This window comes from Bos javanicus, chromosome 29 (genome assembly GCF_032452875.1).
Source record: "Bos javanicus breed banteng chromosome 29, ARS-OSU_banteng_1.0, whole genome shotgun sequence".
NCBI classification, from domain to species: Eukaryota; Metazoa; Chordata; class Mammalia; order Artiodactyla; family Bovidae; genus Bos; species Bos javanicus.
In genome coordinates this window covers 27,068,924-27,093,276 of record NC_083896.1, presented here as the reverse complement: position 1 = coordinate 27,093,276, position 24,353 = coordinate 27,068,924, and the positions used below count along the sequence as shown (strand labels likewise).

The 24,353-nt window shown below is 39.2% G+C and overlaps 2 protein-coding genes across 2 annotated transcripts; both read left to right on the top strand.

The window, feature by feature from the left end:
- The first annotated feature begins 455 nt into the window (after window positions 1-455).
- On the top strand, window positions 456-1,298 carry LOC133241782 (olfactory receptor 10N1-like). The gene has a single exon (XM_061407705.1). The coding sequence runs from the start codon at window positions 456-458 to the stop codon at window positions 1,296-1,298; it is 843 nt and encodes a 280-aa protein (XP_061263689.1).
- An 11,336-nt stretch (window positions 1,299-12,634) lies between these two features.
- LOC133241781 (putative olfactory receptor 10D4) lies at window positions 12,635-13,607 on the top strand. The gene has a single exon (XM_061407704.1). It carries the CDS (start codon window positions 12,638-12,640, stop codon window positions 13,571-13,573), a length of 936 nt encoding a protein of 311 aa, XP_061263688.1. The 5' UTR covers window positions 12,635-12,637; the 3' UTR covers window positions 13,574-13,607.
- The last annotated feature ends 10,746 nt before the right edge of the window (window positions 13,608-24,353 follow it).

The window sequence follows — 24,353 nt, the reverse complement described above, 5'->3', positions numbered from 1 at the left end:
CCCCTCAATGTCCTTGGTAGAATTTCTAATTAACTTCAACATCATCTTGATGGTTAAACAAAGGTTATAGTTGTTAGTGTCACTAAGTCATGTATGACTCTTATGCCATCCCATAGACTGTAGCATGCCTGGCTCCTCTACTCTCCACTATCTCCCAAAATTTGTTCAGACTTAAGTCTATTGAGTCACTGATGATATCTAACCATCTCACTCTCTGCCACCCTCTTCTTTTTCCTTCAATCTTTCCCAGCATCAGGGTCTTTTCCAATGAGTTGACTCTTCAGATCAGATGGCCAAAATTTTTCAGCTTCAGCAACAGTCCTTCCAGTGAATACTGAGGACTGATTTCTTTTTGGATTCAGAGTGATGATGAATGTATTGCTATTGTGTCTGTCATAGCCTGCATCTTCATGCTTCCCTGTCTTTTGTCTCTCCTAGACCTTCCTCCCAAGAACATGAGGAACCACACAGAGCTGAATGAGTTCATCCTACTGGGAATGCCTCAGACACAGGGACTGGAGACTGTGCTCCTTGGCATCTTCTCATTTATTTACCTCTTCACCCTGCTGGGAAATCTGCTCATTCTTCTAGCAATTGTCTCCTCCTCGACCCTTCACACTCCCATGTACTTCTTCTTGGGACTCCTATCGATTTTGGACATGCTGTTCCCCTCTGTCACCTGTCCCAAGATGCTATTCTATCTCTCTGGCCAGAGCCACGCCATATCTTATAAGGGATGTGCTGTTCAGCTCTTCTCCTATCATTTCCTGAGTTCTACAGAAGGCTGCCTCTATTCTGTGATGGCTTATGATCGTTTTGTTGCCATCTGTCACCCACTAAGATATATGCTCATCATGAGACCTGGAGTCTGTGTTGGTTTGGTCTTGGCAGCCTGGTTGGTGGGTTGTCTTCATGCCACTATCTTGACATCTTTTACCTTTCAGCTGCCCTACTGTGGCCCCAATCGGGTGGACCACTTCTTCTGTGACATTCCTGCTATCTTACCCCTGGCTTGTGCTGATAGCTCCCTGGCCCAGAGAGTGGGTTCCACTAATGTTGGCTTTCTGGCTTTAATGCTTTGGTTGAGTGTTTGTGTCTCCTACACACACATTGGGATTGCCATTTTGAGGATCCGTTCGGCAGAGGGCAGGCAGAAAGCTTTCTCTACCTGCAGTGCCCACCTCACTGCCATTCTCTGTGCCTATGGGCCTGTAATCTTCATCTATCTGCAGCCCACACCCAACCCTTTTCTCAGTGCCACGGTGCAAATATTAAATAATATTGTCTCACCATGCTGAACTCATTAATCTATTCTTTAAGGAAGAAAGAGGTGAAAAGCTCACTAAAAAAGGCATTCTATAATGTAGTATTTAGTGCTCTAGACTAAATTATGAGTTTTGTGAAGGATTTTAGATTTATTGTCTTTTAACACCATTCTCCTATTTCTTCTTTTTTAAAAAACATTATTGTAGTATAGCTTTTTTACAATGTTGTGCTCATTTCTTCTGTACCTTAAAATTAATCAGCCACACCCACACATGTACTAAGCTGCATCAGTCATGTCCGACTCTTTGCAACCCCATGGACTAAAACCTACAAGGCTCCTCTGTCCATGGGATTCTCCAGGCAAGAATACTGGAGGGGGTTGCCATTTCCTACTCCAGGGGATTTTCCTAACCCAGGGATCAAACCCGTGTCTCCTGTATCTCCTCCATTGGCAGGCAGGTTCTTTATACACACTCATATGTCCCTTCTTTTTTGGATTTCCTTCCCATTTAGGTCACCTCAGGGCACTGAGTAGAGTTCCCTGTGCTACAGTGTAGGTTCCTATCAGTTATCTATCTTATACATAATATCAATAGTATTTATATGTCAGTCCCAATTTCCCAATTCATCCCACCACCACCCCCCATTTTCGAATTGGTGTCCATAGGTCTATTCTATACCTGTTTCTCTACTTCTTCTTTGCACATAAGATAATCTATTTCTTCTTTTTTGTTTGCTTTATTTTAATTTTTTTTATTTTTTATTGGAGTATAGCCAGTCAACTATGTTGTGATAATTTCAGGTGAACAGCAAAGGGACTCTGCCATTCATATACATGTATCATTCTCCTCCAAACTCCACTCCCTTTTAAATGAATAAACAGTTCATGGAAAATGCTTCCTTACATTTGTCTTATTCACTGTTGTATCCGCAGGACATGGCTCAGTGATCTAGTAAGTGCTATGCATGAGTTTATTAAGTGAATGAATGGGTACCACTTAACCTTTCAAATTTGATGTAATTTAATATTTATTTACTATAAACAGAAACATAATTTCAATAATTGGGAAACAGAACAACCACATAAACTGATTTAAATACATATCCTCTTAAATTTGAGGAAATATAAAACCAAATCTGAATGAACTCTAACCACTTTTCTCAATTCTCAGATCAGTGTTGTGATGACTGGCATGGCAAAACAATTAAATCATTTTAAATCTTTCCTGTATCTAATACTTTAGTATGCTGCTGCTGCTGCTGCTGCTAAGTTGCTTCAGTCATGTCTGACTCTGTGCGACCCCATAGACGGCACCCCACCAGGCTCCCCGTCCCTGGGATTCTCCAGGCAAGAACACTGGAGTGGGTTGCCATTTCCTTCTCCAATGCAGGAAAGTGAAAAGTGACAGTGAAGTTGCTCAGTCATGTCTGACTCTTCGCGACCCCATGGACTGCAGCCTAGCACACAACAAAAAATTTTATTTAAACATACATAATCACACACACAAGCAAAAACCAGTTCTTAAAATCTCACTCCATCAACAACACAACAACAAAAACAAAGAACTTGATTCCAAAAAGTGGGCAGAAGACCTCAACAGACATTTTTCCAAAGAAGACATACAGGTGGCTAATAAACACATGAAAAGAGGCTCAACAACACTCATTATTCAGATCAGATCAGATCAGTAGCTCAGTCATGTCCGACTCTGCGACTCCATGAATGGCAGCACGCCAGGCCTCCCTGTCCATCACCAACTCCCGCAGTTCACCCAGACTCACGTCCATCGAGTCAGTGATGCCATCCAGCCATCTCATCCTCTGTCGTCCCCTTTTCCTCCTGCCCCCAATCCCTCCCAGCATCAGAGTCTTTTCCAATGAGTCAACACTTCGCATGAGGTGGCCAAAGTACTGGAGTTTCAGCTTTAGCATCATTCCTTCCAAAGAAATCCCAGGGCTGATCTCCTTCAGAATGGACTGGTTGGATCTCCTTGCAGTCCAAGGGACTCTCAAGAGTCTTCTCCAACACCACAGTTCAAAAGCATCAATTCTTCGGCGCTCAGCCTTCTTCACAGTCCAACTCTCACATCCATACAGGACCACTGGAAAAACCATAGCCTTGACTAGACGAACCTTGTTGGCAAAGTAATGTCTCTGCTTTTGAATATGGTATCCAGGTTGGTCATAACCTTCCTTCCAAGGAGTAAGCGTCTTTTAATTTCATGGCTGCAGTCACCATCTGCAGTGATTTTGGAGCCCAGAAAAATAAAGTCTGACACTGTTTCCACTGTTTCCCCATCTATTTGCCATGAAGTGATGGGACCAGATGCCATGATCTTCATTTTCTGAATGTTGAGCTTTAAGCCAACTTTTTCATTCTCCACTTTCACTTTCATCAAGAGGTGCCGGGAGCGGGTATATTGCATATTGAGTGCAGCACTTTCCACAGCATCATCTTTCAGGATCTGGAATAGCTCAACTGGAATTCTATCACTGCCGGTAGCCAGTGTGAGGAACTCCGCCCATGACAAAGGTCATGAGGAAGGAGGCTCGGCATACGCAAAGGTGGGATCGAGCTTCAGAAGTCCCCCTGGAAATTCTCGAGCATATACCCCCAAAACCAGAGTCTGCCTACTTTCTGCTTTGAGCTTTCACCTACACCTCTGACTTTAGGGGGGCTGTCCCCCACTACCTCTCTCTGAAAAAGAGTTAGCTTACAGTTCCAGTTAATAATTCCTGGGTGTGACAGTGTTTAACCTACAAACTCCTTTGGAAATCCTCTAGCCTGCCTGAATAGGTTTTTCCGGCCACATGTGATTGTTCAGAGCCTCCCAACTGTGAGAGGCAGGAGATGTTCTAAACTGTCTAAACACAGATTCTTTTGAGTAGTTAAAAGATTGATTAGAAATTGTATTGGTGAAGGGATTTTCACTTCTTGGGCCAATGTTTGCTGCTAAGTTTCCATATCCCTTATCTGCTGTGTCCCTGGCAGTGTATTGATTAATATAATTGGTGTAAGTAGTAGCTTTAATGTTTGTAACCTGGGACCCTTGAGTTAATTCTTTTTCTTGTTATAGCCCACCACACCTTTGCTCTGTAGGAATGCAACTTTATCTAATGCTTTTTGGAGGCTGGCGCCTGACTTTAGAATAATCACCTTTAGAGAAAAAGGCCTCTGGGCCAGAAGATGATGCAAATCACCTAAGCTTTTGCATATGATAAGTTTGCAGGAAGAAAGCCTGGCTTGCTGCCTGATTCTACCCCTTCCCCCATTATCCTCTATGCATAACTTAAGGTATAAAAACTACTTTGGAAAATAAAGTGTGGGCCTTGTTCACCGAAACTTGGTCTCACCATGTCGTTCTTTCTCTCACCTTCTGGCTGAATTATTCAGCCTCTTTTCTCCACTGAATTTCCTCACTGAGCTATCCTTATTTCAGCCTCTTTTCTTCACTGAATTTTACTGAGCTATCCTCATTCTATTACTCTTTATACCCTTAATTAACATTTAATTAAGCAATTGTTTCCTGATCCTCGCCGACGCTGTCTCCGCTTCGAATTCCCTGGATCCACCGGGGCTGGACCCCGGCAAAGAGGCTTTTGAGTTCCTCTTCACTTTCTGCCATAAGGGTGGTGTCATCTGCATATCTGAGGTTATTGATATTTCTCCCAGCAATCTTGATTCCAGCTTGTGTTTCTTCCAGTCCAGCGTTTCTCATGATGTACTCTGCATGTAAGTTAAATAAACAGGGTGAAAATATACAGCCTTGACGAACTCCTTTTCCTATTTGGAACCAGTCTGTTGTTCCATGTCCAGTTCTAACTGTTACTTCCTGACCTGCATACAAATTTCTCAAGAGGCAGATCAGGTGGTCTGGTATTCCCATCTCTTTCAGAATTTTCCAGTTTATTGTGATCCACACAGTCAAAGGCTTTGGCACAGTCAATAAAGCAGAAATAGATATTTTTCTGGAACTCTCTTGCTTTCTCCATGATCCAGCGGATGTTGGCAATTTGATCTCTGGCTCCTCTGCCTTTTCTAAAACCAGCCTGAACATGAGGAAGTTCACGGTTCACATATTGCTGAAGCCTGGCTTGGAGAATTTTGAGCATTACTTTACTAGCATGTGAGATGAGTGTAATTGTGCGGTAGTTTGAGTATTATTTGGCATTGCCTTTCTTTGGGATTGGAATGAAAACTGACCCTCTCCAGTCCCGTGGCCACTGCTGAGTTTTCCAAATTTGCTGGCATATTGAGTGCAGCATTTTCACAGCATCATCTTTCAGAATTTGGAATAGTTCAACTGGAATTCCATCACCTCCACTAGCTTTGTTCGTAGTGATGCTTGCTAAGGCCCACTAGACTTCACATTCCAGGATGTCTGGCTCTAGGTCAGTGATCACACCATTGTGATTATCTGGGTCTTGAAGATCTTTTTTGTACAGTTTTTCTGTGTATTCTTGCCATCTCTTCTTAATATCTTCTGCTTCTGTTATGTCCATACCATTTCTGTCCTTTATCGAGCTCATCTTTGCATGAAATGTTCCTTTGGTATCTCTGATTTTCTTGAAGAGATCCCGAGTCTTTCCCATTCTGTTGTTTTCCTCTATTTCTTTGCATTGATCGCTGAAGAAGGCTTTCTTATCTCTTCTTGCTATTCTTTGGAACTCTGCATTCAGATGTTTATATCTTTCCTTTTCTCCTTTGATTTTCACATCTCTTCTTTCACAGCTATTTGTAAGCCCTCCCCAGACAGCCATTTTGCTGTTTTGCATTTCTTTTCCAGGGGGGTGGTCTTGATCCCTGTCTCCTGTACAATGTCATGAACCTCATTCCATAGTTCATCAGGCACTCTATCTATCAGATCTAGGCCCTTAAATCTAATTCTCACTTCCACTGTATAATCATAAGGGATTTGATTTAGGTCATACCTGAATGTTCTAGTAGTTTTCCCTACTTTCTTCAATTTCAGTCTGAATTTGGCAATAAGGAGTTCATGGTCTGAGCCACAGTCAGCTCCTGGTCTTGTTTTTTCTGGCTGTATAGAGCTTCTCCATCTTTGGCTGCAAAGAATATAATCAAGCTGATTTCGGTGTTGACCATCTGGTGATGTCCATGTGTAGAGTCTTCTCTTGTATTGTTGGAAGAGGGTATTTGTTATGACCAGTGCATTTTCTTGGCAAAACTCTATTAGTCTTTGCCCTGCTTCATTCTGTATTCCAAGGCCAAATTTGCCTGTTACTCCAGGTGTTTCTTGACTTCCTACTTTTGCGTTCTAGTCCCCTGTAATGAAAAGGACATCTTTTTTGGGTGTTAGTTCTAAAAGGTCTTGTAGGTCTTCATAGAACCGTTCAACTTCAGCTTCTTCAGTGTTACTCGTTGGGGCATAGACTTGGATTACTGTGATATTGAATGGTTTGCCTCGGAAACGAACAGAGATCATTCTGTCGTTTTTGAGATTGCATCCGAGTACTGCATTTTGGACTCTTTTGTTGACCATGATGGCCACTCCATTTCTTCTGAGGGATTCCTGCCCGAAGTAGTAGATATAATGGTCATCTGAGTTAAATTCACCCATTCCAGTCCATTTGAGTTCGCTGATTCCTAGAATGTCGACATTCACTCTTGCCATCTCTTGTTTGACCACTTCCAATTTGCCTTGATTCATGGACCTGACATTCCAGGTTCCTATGCAATATTGCTCTTTACAGCATTGGACCTTGCTTCTATCACCAGTCACATCCACAACTGGGTATTGTTTTTGCTTTGGCTCCATCCCTTCATTCTTTCTGGAGTTATTTCTCCACTGATCTCCAGTAGCATATTGGGCACCTACTGACCTGGGGAGTTCCTCTTTCAGTATCCTCTCATTTTGCCTATTCATACTGTTCGTGGGGTTCTCAAGGCAAGAATACTGAAGTGGTTTGCCATTCCCTTCTCCAGTGGACCACATTCTGTCAAATCTCTCCACCATGACCCACCCGTCTTGGGTTGCCCCACGGGCATGGCTTAGTTTCATTGAGAAATACAAATCAAAACTACAATGAGATATCATACACCAGTCAGAATGGCCATCATCAAAAGATCTACAACAGTGAAGGCTTGAAAGAGTGTGGAGTAAAGGGAACCCTCTTGTACTGTTGGTGGCAATGTTAACTGATACAGACACTCTATAGGGCAGTATGGAGATTCCTTTAAAATTATGAATAAAATTACCATACGATCCAACAGTTCCACTACTGGGCATATTCTCTGTGAAAACCATAATTGAAAAAAAGACAGAAGTTCTGAAATATTCACTGCAGCACAATTTACAATAGCACATGGAAGCAGTCTTTATGTCCATCAACAGATGAATGGATAAAGAAGCTGTGTTACATATATACAATGGAATATTATTTAACCATAAAAAGAATGCATTTGAGACAGTTCTAACGAGGCGGATGAACCTAGAACCTATTATACAGAGTGAAGTAAGAGAGAAACACATATCTAATATTAATGCATATATATGGAATCTAGAAAGCTGGTATGATGAACCTATTTGCAGGGCAGCAATGGAGATGCAGACATAGATAACGGACTTGCTGACACAGAGGCGGGGAATGAGTGGTGGGACGAATGGAGGGAATAGCATGGAAACATATACATTACCATGTGTGGAATATATAGACAGTGAGAATTTGCTGTATGATTCCCAGATCTCAGAAAGATGCTCTGTGACAACCTAGAGGGACAGGATGGGGAGGGAGGTAGGAAGGAGGCTCAAGACGGAAAGAACATATGTATACCTATGGCTGATTCATGCTGATGTATGGCAGAAACCAACACAATACTGTAAAGCAATTATCTTTCAATTACAAATAAATTTAGAAAAACAAGTAACTTGATTTACAAGGGTGTAAAGGACTTAAAAGACATTCTGTGAAGAAGACAGCAAGCATATAAAAAGATGTTTAATATCACTCCCACTAGGTAAATGTACATCAGATTCACAAGATGTCACTCACAGCCATCAAAATGGCTTTTACTGAAAAAAGGGGTGGGGGATGGACACGTGGAGAAATTGGAACCATTGTCTGCTGTTGGTGGAAACTATAAAATGGTACAGCCACTATGGAAAACAGTGTGGAGGCTCCTCAATATAAATTTTAAAATAACATTCCCCTATGATTCACCAATTATGCTTTTGAGTATAGATCCAAAAGGGTCCTAAATATTCATATTTATATCATGTTCAAAGCAGCATTACTCACAATAGACAGGTAGGAGGTGAAAGCTATTCATGTGCATTAACGATAAATGAATAGTCAAAATGTGATATATACATACATGGAATATTATTCCCACTTTAAAAAGTGGGATGACACAGTTGGATGCTACTAGATGGATGAAGCTTGAGGAGATTATGTTAGGTGAAATAAGCAGCTACAAAAAGACAGATACTGTAGGATTCCAGCTATACTGGGTGTTTAGAGTAGTTAGATGACAGATAAGAAGGTAGGAAGGTGATTCCCAGGGGCTGGGGAGAGGAAGATAGATTGTTGTTTAATATATATAGTTTCCTTTTGCAAGATGAAAAAGTTCTGAAGTTTGGTTGCACTGTAGAAGGAATATATATAATACTACTGAACTGTATACTTAAAATGGTTAAGATGGTAAATGTTATGCTTTATATTGCTTTTCCACCATTTAAAAATGAAGCTTCTTTGGGAAGGACATGTACACATTGTTATATTTAAAATGGATAATCTACTGTATAGCACAGGGAACTCTGCTCAATGTTACATGGTAGCCTGAACGGGACAAAAGTTTGGGGGAGAATGAAAACATGTATATGTAGGGCTGAGTCCCTTTGCTGTTCACCTGAAACTATCACAACACTGTTAATCAGCTATACTCCAATATAAAATAAAAACTTTTCAAAAATAAATAAAAAGAAGCCTCCTTATCTGATTCTCACATACCCTGGGATTTTTTTAGTTTTCTGTTCACTCCTTTTTCTTATAACTTCATCTACTCTTGAACCCACTCAAATCACTGTTAAATTGTTGAATACTTCAGTCTGGTGTAGGCAGAGAAGAGTCAGAAATCCAGCATAACGTAGGCTTCAGAGGGTCATCCTGGAGTTATCATTTGTGTCCTAACTCATTACCAGACACCATGTAATGCAATTTCTTCACAAGTATTACCTAGTTTATCTACAAAAAGTGCTAGATCACATTACAGAGGCAAAACAAGTCTTAGGGATGTTGTGTAAATTTCTGTAAATTACAGGTTTTTTGTGGATAGGATGAGGATTCCATCTCAAATCATCATGAAGCTATAATCAATATAGCAATTTTGCTGAAATTCTTAAAATATATATTTGACCTTTTATATAAACACACCAAAACATCTTACCTCAGCTTTTTTTCCTTTCATCATCTCTGATATATGAGAATGTTCCCATATTATCTCTTATTCCTGGTTTAAACCCTCCAAGCACCCCTCCTTTTTATACTTATTTTTTTCCCCTCCAGTAATTCAATGCCTTTTCCATTTTTTATTTATTTTTCCTTCCTAGCCTTCCTCACTCTAGTGAAGTGAAAGTCACTCAATCAAGTCCGGCTCTTTGCAACCCCATGACTCTAGTCTGCATGACACTCCTCTGTCCATTGAATTCTCCAGGCAAGAGTACTGGAGTGGGTAGCCATGCCCTTCTCCAGATCTTCCCGACCCAGGGATTGAATCCAGGTCTCCTGCATTGTAGGCAGTTTCTTTACCATCTGAGCCACTAGGGAAGCCCTCTCTTGACTTTAATCCTAACCCTGAATACACCGTTACTTATCAAGGTTAATTTAATGGTGTTTTCTTCCTAGTCAAAGGCATTGTTACCATCTTTTTTATTTGGACAGTCTGTAAAGTTTTTTCAAGTCGATCACCATGCTTCAGAGTATTAAAGATAATCGGAGATAAATAGCATGGTAGAATCATTAACTTTAACATCCTTTTAGCATCAGTTAGATGTGCAATAAAAATATTGTTTTCTTTTTAAGTAGAAATTCCAGATGTACTTAGAATAACATAACTACCTAAGTGCCAAGAACAATAAAACACGTACTTCAAATTATAGCTCAAAATTCTTTTCCACCTCTTAGCATGTGTCTTCCTCCCTTTTCTCCTAGCTTAGGCCTTTATTTTCCCTAACCTTTGGAGGACTGCCCATTTCTGTTCCACTGTACCCTGTACCCTGGCCACAGAGGTGGGCGTGAGATTCAGCCAAGAAAATCAGATTTGAATCTGAGGCTCCCAGAAGTAATGGGCAGCTGAGGCTGAATCACCTGCTGGCAGGGCCCAGAGGATGCACCACAAGTTCTTACTGCTGAGGAGCTGCCCTAGTTCCTAGCCTTCCATGAGCCTAGTTTTTTCAACAATTTCTTTAATTTTCTGAGCTAACCCAGTTACTGTTGCTTGCAATAAATCAATCCTATTACCACAAATAGTAAAATAATTGATTGATTAAAACAACACATACACATGAAAAAGCAGTAAATATATCTATAAATGTGATATATGTGCCAAATGAAGTTTTAAATGATTATTCACTAAAGTATATTTTATAAGGAAACCATAAAAGATTCCCTCTTTAATCAGTTTCCTCCTCTCTCTTTCTCTCTAGGTTTCATTGGTAAGGTCTAATTATATCAAGCAGTTAATTTCTCCCTTGCTTAATAAGGACCCTGACTTGGGGGATTAATACCCAAAGGAAGACCAAGGCTACTTACTATCTCCCGTATTTGAAAATTATTGCAGTTCCTAGATCAGAGAGAAATTACTATAAAAGTGAAAAGCACACTCAGATTTTGACATTCTATTTGAAAGTGATTGAAAAAGAGAATTCTGAAGATCTACCAACAGACTGCAAGTTGATGGGAATTTCGCAGGACAGGGTTACTTCCTTCTTCCAGGGAAGGAAAACAAAGTAACATTCAATTCAATAGCACCAGTCAGTTATGTTCTGTTTGCCTTGTAAGTGCCCAGATTTCTCCTTCATTTAAAAAAATTTGGCTCTCACTCTCCTGTCATGACCATCAAAATAAAATAATAAAGATAGAGCTAGAGCTAGCTAGGGTCTTAGGCAGTAGAATTCATGGGTTAATGTATGATTTAAAGAGCTTACTGTGCTGAAAGTTAAAACAAGTTGAAAAAAATATGAGAAATGTTCAAAAGATGGAAATTGGAAAGGAGTCTCTACTATACCTACCCCTGTGTCTTCTACTGCCATAAAAGCAGAATGCTTTTTAGCCTGGATCTGGTTAGACTATTACAGGTTTTGGATACTGAAATGGAGGCTATTGGTTACTGATGTGTGCTAAAATCCAGAGCATATGCGTCCTGTTAATGTAATTTTCCATTCTTTAAGGGCTGTTAAAGACCCCTCTTTTGGCTGGTTTCTCATTGTTGACCCTCATACCCAGGGAGATAATGTGGGAAAGAGTCTGTCTTTTGTATGTGTGGCTTGCATGCATGCATGCTGATCACCTCAGTCGTGTCCAACTCTTGAGACCCTCCGGACGGTAGCCACCAGGCTCCTCTGTCCATAGGATTCTCCAGGAAAGCATACTGGAGTGGGTTCACGTGTCCTCCTCCAGATCTTCCCAACCCAGGAATCAAAACCAGGTCTCTTCTGTCTCCTGCATCGGCAGGTGGGTTCATTACTAGTGTCACCTGGGAAGCCCCTAAAAGTGAAAGTGTTAGTTTTTCAGTCCTGTTTGACTCTTTATGACCCCATGGACTGTAGACCACCAGGCTCCTCCATCCATGAAATTCTCCAGGCAGGAATACAGGAATGGGTAGCCATTCCCTTCTCCAGAGGATCTTCCTGACCCAGGGATCAAACCTGCATTACAGGCAGATTCTTTAACATCTGAGCCTCCAGGGAAGCCCATATGTGACTTATATGATCATAAATGATTTTGGACATTTAAAGTAACCTAATTGTCTCAGGTGAATATAGAAAACTTGGATAGGACTTTCTTGCATCTTTAAATTTGTCCTTTTAGAATCACAAAGCAGCATTCAAAATTTATACAATTTAACAGTGTATATGCAGCGTGGAAGATAGGAGAGTTGTCATGTAAGGATTTCTTGGTGAGACTGCAAGCAGAAACTGCACTGCAAAGAGAGACCCAGCATGGAAAGAAGCGGGCCAATCAAGGCAATTCTAAAGGGAAGCACTAGTCTGTTTACATTGAGATTATTTGCTCCTTTTCCATTTCATTGTCTTAAACACATTCACATACATATTCACATACGTATTTACATACATATTCACTTTAACCACAGATTTCTTTTGACAGACGCCCAAGATTTGATCCTTCCATAAACATGAGAAATCACACAGTGGTGACTGAATACATCCTGCTGGGAATCCCTGAGACAGAGGGCCTAGAGACTGTGCTTTTTTCCCTGTTCTCATCATTATATTTGTGCACTGTCTTGGGAAACGTGCTCATCCTTTCGGCTATCATCTCTTCCTCTCGGCTTCATACACCCATGTACTTTTTCTTGGCGAACCTCTCCGTGTTTGACCTGGGTTTCTCATCAACAACTGCTCCCAAGATGCTGTCATACCTTTCAGGGCTGAGTCAAGGTATCTCTTTTCAGGGTTGTGCTACCCAGCTCTTCTTCTACCACTTCCTGGGATGTACTGAGTGTTTCCTATACACGGTGATGGCCTATGACCGCTTTGTTGCCATATGCTTTCCTCTGAGATACATGGTCATAATGAATCACAGAGTCTGCACCATCTTGGCCACAGGGACCTGGATAGGCAGCTGTATCCATGCCATTATCCTAACGTCCCTCACCTTCCAGCTGTCCTACTGTGGCTCTAACAAGGTGAGCTATTACTTCTGTGACATACCTGCCATCTTACCTCTAGCCTGTGGGGATGCATCTCTAGCCCAGAGGGTAGGTTTTACAAATGTTGGTCTTTTGTCTCTCATTTGCTTTTTTCTCATTCTTGTTTCCTACACCCGCATTGGGATTGCCATATCAAAAATTCGCTCAGCAGAGGGCAGGCAGCGAGCATTCTCCACCTGCAGTGCACACATGACTGCAATTCTCTGTGCTTATGGGCCAGTCATCATCATCTATCTACAGCCCAATCCCAGTGCCTTGCTTGGTGCTATAATCCAGATATTGAATAATCATGTAACCCCCATGCTGAATCCATTGATCTACAGCCTGAGAAATCAGGATGTTAAATCAGCTCTAAGGAATGCATTTCCCAAGAGATGCTTCACTCTGAAGAAAAACTGAGAAAAGCTCAAGCTTTGCTGGACAAAGTTTGAGTCTCCATTTCTCAGGACTAATTCTCTTCCACAGCTTCCACAGCGTGTTGAAATCAAATGTGCTCTGAATGGTTCTACCACTCAACCTCACCAAGTTTTAAAGCCATGTCTGCTTTCATATTTTCCTGTGTTTATAATGAAATATAATTACTAGAGTAACTACTGACATCAATCTTATTCTTGGGCTGCCTGGATTGCCTGCCAGAACCACCATCCTTCCCCAAACATTTCCTCCCTCGTTAAATCTTTAAAAGAGTTCAGAGAACATATTTTCTTTCTCATAATCTCAGTTAAAAGTAGTTCCGTATATATCTAAAGGGAAGGGAGAACGGAAAAAAAATTCAAGCAAGCCCAGCTTAATACAGAGTATCAGAACTCAATATCCTTTCTGTAGAGTATAACCTCCAATTTACTTCCACTCAACACCAAAACTCTCACTTGAGTAATATTTAAGGGTTAGATCTATCTCATGTGTAGTCTGGTTTGATTTTAATATTTTCCTTGTGTACAAATTCCTTTGGGATCCAGATATTCTTGTATTATTAGATGACTGGAAGGCTGTGATCTTGAATCTTGTCTCATTAGCCCCTACAAAAATCAGCTTTAGTTTTGTAAAGAAAAAAGGAAACAAAAGGATAGTAAGACAAACAAAAAGAGTCAAATTTAAATGTAATACTACATGTTTTTCTAAAACAACATTGATTGATTTGTCTGTTATAAAAAGCAAGCTGGTTAGAATTTTCATTTAAATTCAGGTAGCAATAAACTTGCTTTTCCATTGAAAATAATAAGGTATATATAACTTATTTTGATTCTGCTAATCTCTAGTTTCCCTAACGATAAGGGAAAAAATAGGTAAATTTATTATAGAAACTGTGTTAAATTTTATAACATAGTCTCATTCTTCTTTTGCTGATTTTAGTTTGTTTCCTTTTATGTTTTACCTACCAGATGTTTATGACTTTTCTTGTAAGCCACCTTAAGTCCTTTTGGTAAGAACCAGAGAATAAATAATGCACTAAAACAAATAATAATAATGATATTAATAAAGCTGTATTTCAGTAGTATTTTTCATAATGGATTTATTATTTTCTTCCTTCTCTGGCCTTCAATTCCTGTCTGTCAAATGATTGAAAATAAGTTCTCCAAGTAGAAACTGTAAGCATCACAATGAATGTGGAGTGAGCTGTCAGAAAATATTAAATGGGCTCCCATGGCAGGAGATGCCAGTTACCAGTGCTCTGAATTTGTTGTAAAGGAATCTCTAATGTGAGATACTGTTATTTCACCTGAAAAGTAATTCCGGAGTCACTAGGCATTTCTGGCTAGAAATCCAGAGGACATTAACCAAGTAACCTTAATTACATGGAAGTTGTTTCCAGGTTAGCAACAATTGTATTGAAATATTAAATATATCAAGTGTTAAAGGATATAGTGTAAATAATGGTTGGATTTTCACTCATTGCTTTCATATAAACATCAAAAACTCAGTATCTTCCATTATAGCAAGGTTGTTTTTTTCAACGTTCTCTTAACCAAGAGTGAACTACAGTAGTTCCACCCTTATCTGCAGTTTCATTTTTCAGTGGTTTCAGTTCTGTGGTTTCAGTCACCCACAGGTCACCCTTGGTCTGAAACTATTAAATGAAAAATTCCAGAAACAGATCATTCCTAAGTTTTAAACAGCCAGCCTTTCTGAGTAGTGTGATGAAATCTCGAGCTCCGTCTGGCCACGTACATGAATCACTGTCCCAGGAATACAGTGTTTATGTTCAAGAAACCTTTCTTTTACTCAGTAAGGACCCAAAGCTCAAGAGAAGTGATGTTGCCAATACAGATAAGCCATAGTGAAGCCATAAAGTGTTTCCTGTAAGTGATAAAGTTAAAGTTCTCAACTTAAGGAAAAAATTAGTTCTGTATTGAGGTTGCTGTGATCTATAATACTAATAATGAATCGGATACCCAAGAAACTGTGAAGAAAAAGAAATTTGTACTAGTTTTGTTGCCACACCTCAAATTACAAAAGCTATGACCATAGTGTGTGATAAGTGTTTAATTAGGATGGAAAAGTCATTAAATGGTGCAGTAAGTATTTTAAGAGTGAGAGGGAGACCACATTCATATAATGTTTGTTACAGCATATTGTTATTATTGTTCTATTTTATTATTAGTTATCGTTGATCTCTTACTGTGACCAGTTTATAAGTTAAACTTTATCATAGGTTTGCATGTATAGGAAAAGACATATATAAAGTGTTAGTCGCTCAGTTGTGTCCAACTCTTTGTGACCCCGTGGACTGTAGCCCGCCAGCCCTCTGCCCACAGGATTTCCCAGGCAAGAACACTAGAGTGGATTGTCATTTCCTTCTCCAGGGGATCTTCCCAACCCAAGGATCAAACCAGGGCCTTCTGTGTTAGAGGCAGATTCTTTACACTCTGAGCCACCAGATTCAGGTTTGATACTGTTTGCAGTTCCAGGCACCCACTGGGGATCTTGGAACATATACCCCAGGATAATGGGCATCTACTGTAGTCACCTCCGTTCTTTAGCCTTGTCTTGATGCTGTCAGCTGCATTCATACCCATCCCATTCATTTCATCCTTTCTCTAGACTCCAAGGATTTATACTAATTGCTTTCCATTTCCCTAAACATAAATACCCATATTTTCTTTCCTGATCTCCAACTTTGATGGGCAGATGCTGAAATAGGTTTATGTTTTACAGCCTCCACTCTTCTGTTCTTTAAACGCACACTTTTTTGTTTTAAGGATTTTACTACTTGTCACTACAAAGAAACACACGACGATACAAAAAAATAATAAACATTTGAAAAGTTACAATGGTTTAGAAAATTTCTTTGTATTTTATCCTAACAGTTTTCCTCTAATGTGTATTTTTAAATGTAATTTTAACTATTCATACCTTTCTATTTACTTCCAAATTCTTCACCTTCCATTGATATACTCATAGATTTTTTTTCTTCCAAAATTTATTTATTATTTTTTTTTAATTTTATTTTATTTTTAAACTTTACATAATTGTATGAAGGGCCAGGTTCACAGGCTAAGAGCCTGGATACAGAAATTTCCTTAGTTAATGGTAGAACCAAAAATAGAATCTTGGTCTTCTGGTTTGCAGATCAGTTCTTTTCCTGTTGCACAGACTTATAAATTCCAACTGAGGAATTTATGGGTGATCTTGATGCTACAGAACTTTCATTAATTTCCAGACAAGTCATCATAGCAATAAAAACACTAAATAGAAAAATAATTCAGTATTTTATTGTAAGAGGTCACCTCTGATTCAGAAATTTTACCACTTCTGACACAAAACATATAAAAGTTTTTAAACATAAAAAACTATATAAGAAAAAATAATGTCTAGCTTTTACATTCTCTTGATACATTCCTAAAGCTTCATCAAATAGACTTTATAAATTTAGAGATAATTTGAAAGTTCCAAAAGAGTTACAAAAGTAGTACAAAAAAATCCATGTATACCCTTTATTCAGATTCCAAAAATGTTATCATTATATTTATTACAATCCTTCAAAAAAGGATTTTTAATGTGTTTAAATAGCTTTCTCTCATCAACAAAATGATTAGCATTCAAGTTACAGTGTTCCAAGATTATCGAAAAAAGACTGCATAATGAAAGCAAATGTCCCAAAGAGTTTAACTATGAATGCTTTGATATCAAAAATATAACTTTAAGCTTCGGTTGTAGAGTTGATGTGAAAGTTGTACAGACACACAAAGCAACCTTCCTCTCTGTCCCCCCATACACATACACACAAACACACACATTTTTTTTCTAAATCAGAATACATTGTTGCCATGAGGAGTTGCAGACATAATTCCCCTTTTCCTTACACTCCTTACTTAGAGTGCATTTTTTTGAATATAAGGAACCTCCTTATATAACTATAATAAAGTTATCAAAACTAAGAAGTTAACATTGATACAATACTATTACCTGATCTACACCTTTACTTTAGGTTTTAGTAATTATTCCAATAATATCGTTTGTAGAAACAAAAAAAAATGTCCAGGATCATGCATTGCATAAAGTCATTTCTGTTTGGTTTCTGTTCATCTACTATGTTTCCTAAGTCATGCTTTGTACTCTAGGACAGTAAAGTTTTGAAGATTTTATTCTGAGTATTTTGTGGAACATCCATTAATTTGAGTTTGCCTGATATTTCCTCCTCATTAGATTCAGGTTATGCATTTTGGGCAGGACAAACTCAGAAATGTTTTGTTCTTCCTAGTATATCATATCAGGAGGTATTTACTATACATTTGTCCCTTTAATAGTGAGGTCAATGCCAATCATTTCTGCCAGATTACTCAAGAATAAAGTTATAATTTTACTTTCAGAATTAATTGTGATCTTTGTGGGAAAGAGGGGTACTTTGTGATTATGTAAATATCCTGTTACTCCTCAAAGTTTAAACTGATAGTTGTAACCTCCATGGATGATTCCTGTCAGAATTGATTATTATGGTAGTTGCCAAATAATGTTTTTCTAATTTAATCATTCCTACTATAATTACCAACTGGCTTCCTACTATAAGGGAGAGCTTTCCATTCTCTTTTTAATATAAAATTTATATTTAAATGTATACAAAGAGACATTTATATTAAAATGTCACGCTAACAAACTGAATAAAATATATGATCCTATCTTGTTGAGAATGTGACAAAGGCTGTTAGCTGGAATCACATGGGGTAAGATAAGCATACTAAGACCTTATCTTATTAGGAAGGAGAACCGCTTTTTTAGTAGAGGAAATGCATAAGATAGCAAAACTGAACTAGGTCACGTCGAAGTTTCCTTCCAACTCTGAAATACTAATTTTGTGTCTCTATAGAGCTGCCTCATAACTGTGGACCAACCCTTCTGGTTGGGGAAATGGGAGTATGGGTAGAGGAAAAAATGCAGACGGGAGATGACGATGGGACAGAAAAAAAGGCATTTTATTCTTGCCATGAAATCCTTGCTGAATTATCCAAGAAATAAAAAAAATAACTTCTTGCTGTGTAAAACAGGGAGCTCAGCTCAGTGCTATGTGACAGCCTAGGGGGTGGGATATGGTGGGAGTGGGAGGGAGGTAGAAGATGGAGGGGACATATGTACACTTATGGCTGATTCACTTTGTTCTATGGCAGAAACCAGCACAACATTGTAAGGCAATTATCCTTCAATTAAAAACAAATTTAAAAATACAAATTATTTTTGCTCAGCTAGTTGCTTGATCTCAGCTAGCTGCAAACACTAGATATGAATCAACAGACAAGGACACCAGTCCCCCAAATAACAGGAGGTATTTATCATAAGGATATAGAAGAAAAGTGGACCATCGGGATAGACATATTACAGAGACAACATTTTTCAAGACAGAAAGCACAAGGTTCTTGGACCTAAATTTCACCATTGAACACAGGGTTGTTTATGATATTATGGGAATAGATAAGTTTAACTGTGGAAACATTATTGATGCCCTTCAGACCCAGACTGATGGGCATTAGAACATAAGACTAGACCATCCCTGTGTATATATGTGTCATCAACAACCTCAGTCTGGGGCAGAAATACGTCATCAATCTCAGTACTACACAAATACATAATATGATTACAAGACAGAGGACACAGTAAACTCAGACCTCTGAAAAGTCCTCAACCATTGCTCTGCAGTCCACGGAGTCTCCTATAAGCACATTCCTGAACGAAATGCAGCAGAATTAGAAAGGAACTGTTTCCCAGAATTCTTAGGGGACCACATCAAAATTTTCTTTCTCCAACTCATTCAGCACTTAGTCTCAATCTACACTCTTACACCACCTGAGCTGTTTTGGAATTTCACATCTTCTGCAACACAAGATTTCCTGTACTATGTACTAGCCAGAGGTCCTGAAGACAAATGGCCTGGGCCCAGAAGACTTCTAAACATGGTGGCTTTGCCCAATAACATGTTAATATTAACTTCATCATTCTCTTTAAACTGTCACCTGTGAGCACATGATAGGAAATAACTTTGTCTTAAGCTCACTTATATAGGCAAAGAACAATTAAATAGCAAACCCTTAACAGAGTGGGGAGATTTGTAGTGGGTGGGCATGGAGGAGTGTGTTGTACAATCAAATTTAGAGCAAGTTAGAAGATGAGATGGTTAGACAGTGTCAGTGACTCAATAAACATGAATTTGAGCAAAGGACAGAGGAGCCCGACGTGCAGTCCAAGGACTGTAGTCCTTGGGGTTGCAAAGAGTAGGATATGACTTAGTGACTGAACAACAACAGCGCCTATGCAGAGGGGAGGATATGTTCTCAGGGGAGACATGGTTTATAGTTATTCATGTGGGTACCCTGTTGGTAAGGTGAGGTAGAAAGACTGTACTTCAATACAAACCTCAAAAGAAATAGAATTTAATAGGTTAAACATATGCTGGAATATGTGTTCTTTAGTTACACATATTTACTGATCATATGTAAGATCTGTACAATACTTGGGGCTTCCCCAGTGACTCAGTGGTAAAGAACTCACCTGCCAATGCAAGAGACATAGGAGACGTGGGTTCAATCCCTGGGTTGGGAAGATCCCCTGGAGGACGAAATGGCAACACACTCCAGTATTCTTGCCTGGAAAATCCCAAGGACACAGGAGCCTGGCAGGCTATAGCCCATGGAGTCATAAAGAATATAATAGTTAGGAAGTGAATAAAATGCACATGGTTTCTGTCTTTAAATAAAACCTGGAGACTCTGAGGTCACCATAGTAAATTTCTGAATACTGAAAAAAAAAAAAAAACCCACTAAGGAAAGTCAAAATTAATTAAAAGATGTCATGTTAGGGCAATTAAAATTGGGAAGTGGCTTCCCTCGTGGCTCAGAGATTAAAGCATCTGCCTGGAATGCGGGAGACCTGGGTTCCATCCCTGTGTCAGGAAGATCCCCTGGAGAAGGAAATGACAACCCACTCCAGTGCTCTTGCCTGGAGAATCCCATGGAGGGAGGAGCCTGGTGGGCTACAATGCATGGGGTCGCAAAGAGGTCGGACACAACTGTGCAACTTCACTTTAACTTTCACTTTCACTTCAAAGGAACCTCACCCCATTCCATCCGGAGAAAGCCCAGACATTGGGCACGGAAGAAAAAACATGACCCCAAATAAAGCCCCTCAGCCTTAGAATAAGATGGGTATGAAATCATGGAAGACAGAATTTTGGACCTGCAATTCTTTGGACTTTAACATACAATGAAAAGATATTTCATATTTATATCTAATTCTTTATGAAACTTTAATAAGAAAATTCATATTCAGAATTGGTATTCATATACAATTTAATTTTGTTAGCAGTATATTACTTGGCACTTTTCCACACTATTGTGAGTGCTTACTTTAGAGCTGCTTCTGTTGAGCTATACTGAAAAATGTAGACATAATCTGTGATGAGAAATTGAACAGAGAAGGCATTTTGGGCTGCGAGTACAGTGTGTCCTTGATATTCAATTAATTTATGTTTTGTGCTGAAGAGAGACTGGTGAGATGGGCTGCTGGATGATGCAGGCAGATCTCCCTGGGTTGCCTGGCAACCAGCTGCCTGAACTGAATGTTCTGCTTTCCCCCAGACCTCAGGGGATGGGGGAGGGCAAACCAAGATGCCACTGGTTCCAGGGTTTTGGAGGGAGAAAATTAAGATATTCTCCTGCATTTTTATTCCACCTTTATTAGTGATAAAATCAACATTTTATTTTGACCTTCAGTTTATTCACCAATTCTTAGTATGCAGAGACATGGAAGTGGGCAGAAAGGTAATTGTTAAGGCTTCTTCAACGTACATTATTTTATCCTCAGGTTGTTATGATATTTCACAAATCCAAGTTGCTTATAGATGAACTGATGGTTTATGAAATATAGTTCAGTAACTTCGCTTAAAATTCTTCCCAACTTCAGCCTAATAATATATACAAAGAAGCATCATAAATGCTTTCCAAGTGTATATCAAGCTAAGCTTTCTATAGAGCACAAGACAAAAAAGGTAATTCTTCATCAATTAACAGAGCCTTTTTAAGCGATAAAGATATTACCCAAAGGAAATTACAATCTCCCCTCCCCCTTCCATCTTTTGATTAGTGACTTTGCTACATAATCAAATGCCCTCTTCAGCAACCAAGAGCACTCCTTTTTTTTCCTCACACTCCACTTGATCATCAATGAAGATCCACTACTCTATCTACTTTTCCCTAATTATCATCCGCTCTCCTTCCTAATTGCCATCACCTTTTTCAAAACTTCAGTCACACACTGATAGCCTTCTAAATGGAATCCCGGTCAGCCGAGGGCATCTCCCTGTTTATAATGGTTCATATCACATTTTCATAACAGCGCCTGATCCCCACGCCTGCAATATGAATGTGTGTATGTGTGTGTGTGCATGCTCAGTCATGTCCACCTCTTTGCAACTCCATGGACTGTAGTCTGCCAGGCTCCTCTGTCCATGGGATTTTCGAGGATGAATACAAAAGGACATATCATAAAAGGCCCTTCCCAGCCTGTCCCTTGCAGACCTTTCTATTCATGGGTCTACAGATGAAACTGTGCTGTGGGTCCAGGAATGTCGGATAAACCACTACTAAGCTCTTCTGTCAGGTGTCTCCCAAATAGTGCCTCTTCCATGAGGCCATCCTGGGAAAGTTGATTTCTCCTCCTTTAGCTTGCATGCATTTTTTTCTGACGGGCCTCATTCAGCAGCGCACTTTGGACATACAATAGCAGTGAGAAACAGACCTGCGTTGAATTCCTACAAATAATACTTTGTTGCCTGTGACATTGGGCGTGTTGAACTTCCTAGGTTGCAGTTTCCTCCACTTCAGTTCTGAATAATACCTCCTTCCTGTGGATACTGGCAGCATGAGATAATACTCGTAAAACAGCCATCATTATTCTGGCTCTTAGAGCTAAAAAAGGAATTTTTAATTCTTCCCCCCACCATCCCTGTCCTTTCCACATAGATTGTACCTTTGCCTGAACATTCCTGAAGTTAACCTACTACCTATTCAAATGTGTACTAAGCCCAGAGAGTAGGTTTTCCTAATGTTGGTCTTTTTTTCCTCTCTCTTCTTTTTCCATTATTCTTACATTTGCAGTGGTATTGTCACACAAAGAATTCTCTCAGTAGAAGGCAAGCCTTGAGCTTTCTCAGCCTACCTCACCCGCAGGCTACAATTATTTGTGGCCAAGAACAGAAGCCCAGGATCAGAGCCTTCTTTGATTCTTTGACTCAGCTACTGAATTTGAGTGACCCTGTCATTAAACTCCCTGATCTCCAGCCTGAGAAGCAAATGTGTTCCAAATAAAAGATTTAAAAAACAAACAATTCATAAAAATAAATGGGAATACTCAGAACTTCTAGAGGAAACATGACTATTGTTTCTTTAACCACTTTCAAGGGACTGTGCTTTAATCTAGTACTATGTCTTTAACTTCATTCCTAAATCCTATGCCCACATGTAGAAATTTGCTATTAATCACATCTTAAAACTAGAGTTTATTATGTAACTAACAGAATTTAATTGCTGTTTATCATTTGATTTGCCCCTGACCTAAACAACTTTTCATTCTTTTCTTTTTTTTAATTTAAATTTATTTATTTTAACTAGAGGCTAATTAATTTACAATATTGTATTGGTTTTGCCATACATCAACATGAATCCGCCACAGGTGTACACGTGTTCCCAATCCTGAACTCCCCTCCCACCTCCCTCCCCGTACCATCCCTCTGGGTCATCCCAGTGCACCAGCCCCAAGCTTCCTGTATCCTGCATTGAACCTGGACTGGTGATTCGTTTCTTATATGATATTATACATGTTTCAATGCCATTCTCCCAAATCATCCTCCTCCCCTCCCACAGAGTCCAAAAGACTGTTCTATACATCTGTGTCTCTTTTGCTGTCTCACATACAAGGTTATCATTACCATCTTTATAAATTCCATATATATGCATTAGTATACTGTATTGGTGTTTTTCTTTCTGGCTTACTTCACTCTGTATAATAGACTCCAGTTTCACCCACCTCATTAGAACTGATTCTTATCTCTATGGAGAAAACATGGGAAGGGAGACTTCATCACTGCAAAAACATTCACCAAAAAGGATATTTCCCTTATCTAAAAATAGCGATTTTCAATAAATTATAGAAGAAACTCTACTTACAATTAAATCTTTTCAGTTCCTATTCATGAAGTAAAAATAGATGACAGTTTCTAGATAAAAGGATCCTTTTTTTTTTTTTTTGGAATAAAGCCAAACTGCACATAGAAAAACAGGAAATTGGCATAGTAGGGTAGTTTTTTGTGTTTACACGGTGAAAATTATCTTACATTATCTTCTACCCAGATGTTTTTTATTAAAAAGAACAAAATTCAAGCAATATTTTCGTTTATTTATTTAAACAACATTTATTGTTTAAATGCTACCTTTTCATGCACACTGACTCTACTATTGAAATAATTTAGCTACTGGTACCAGGGGGTTTAATCTTATATTTCCAAAGCAGCCATATGAAGCAACTGAAATTTTTATGACTCATTGTTAATCGTGTTGCTTACTTTCATGGAAAATGAAGAGGCAGAATTTAAAGGGAGAAGGTGGGGGAGGGGGGCACGGAGAATGGACTAGTGTTCTGTTTGATTGTGAAAATACTAACTCTGTTGTGAGAGAGAAAGTCTGGCAAATGATCATAG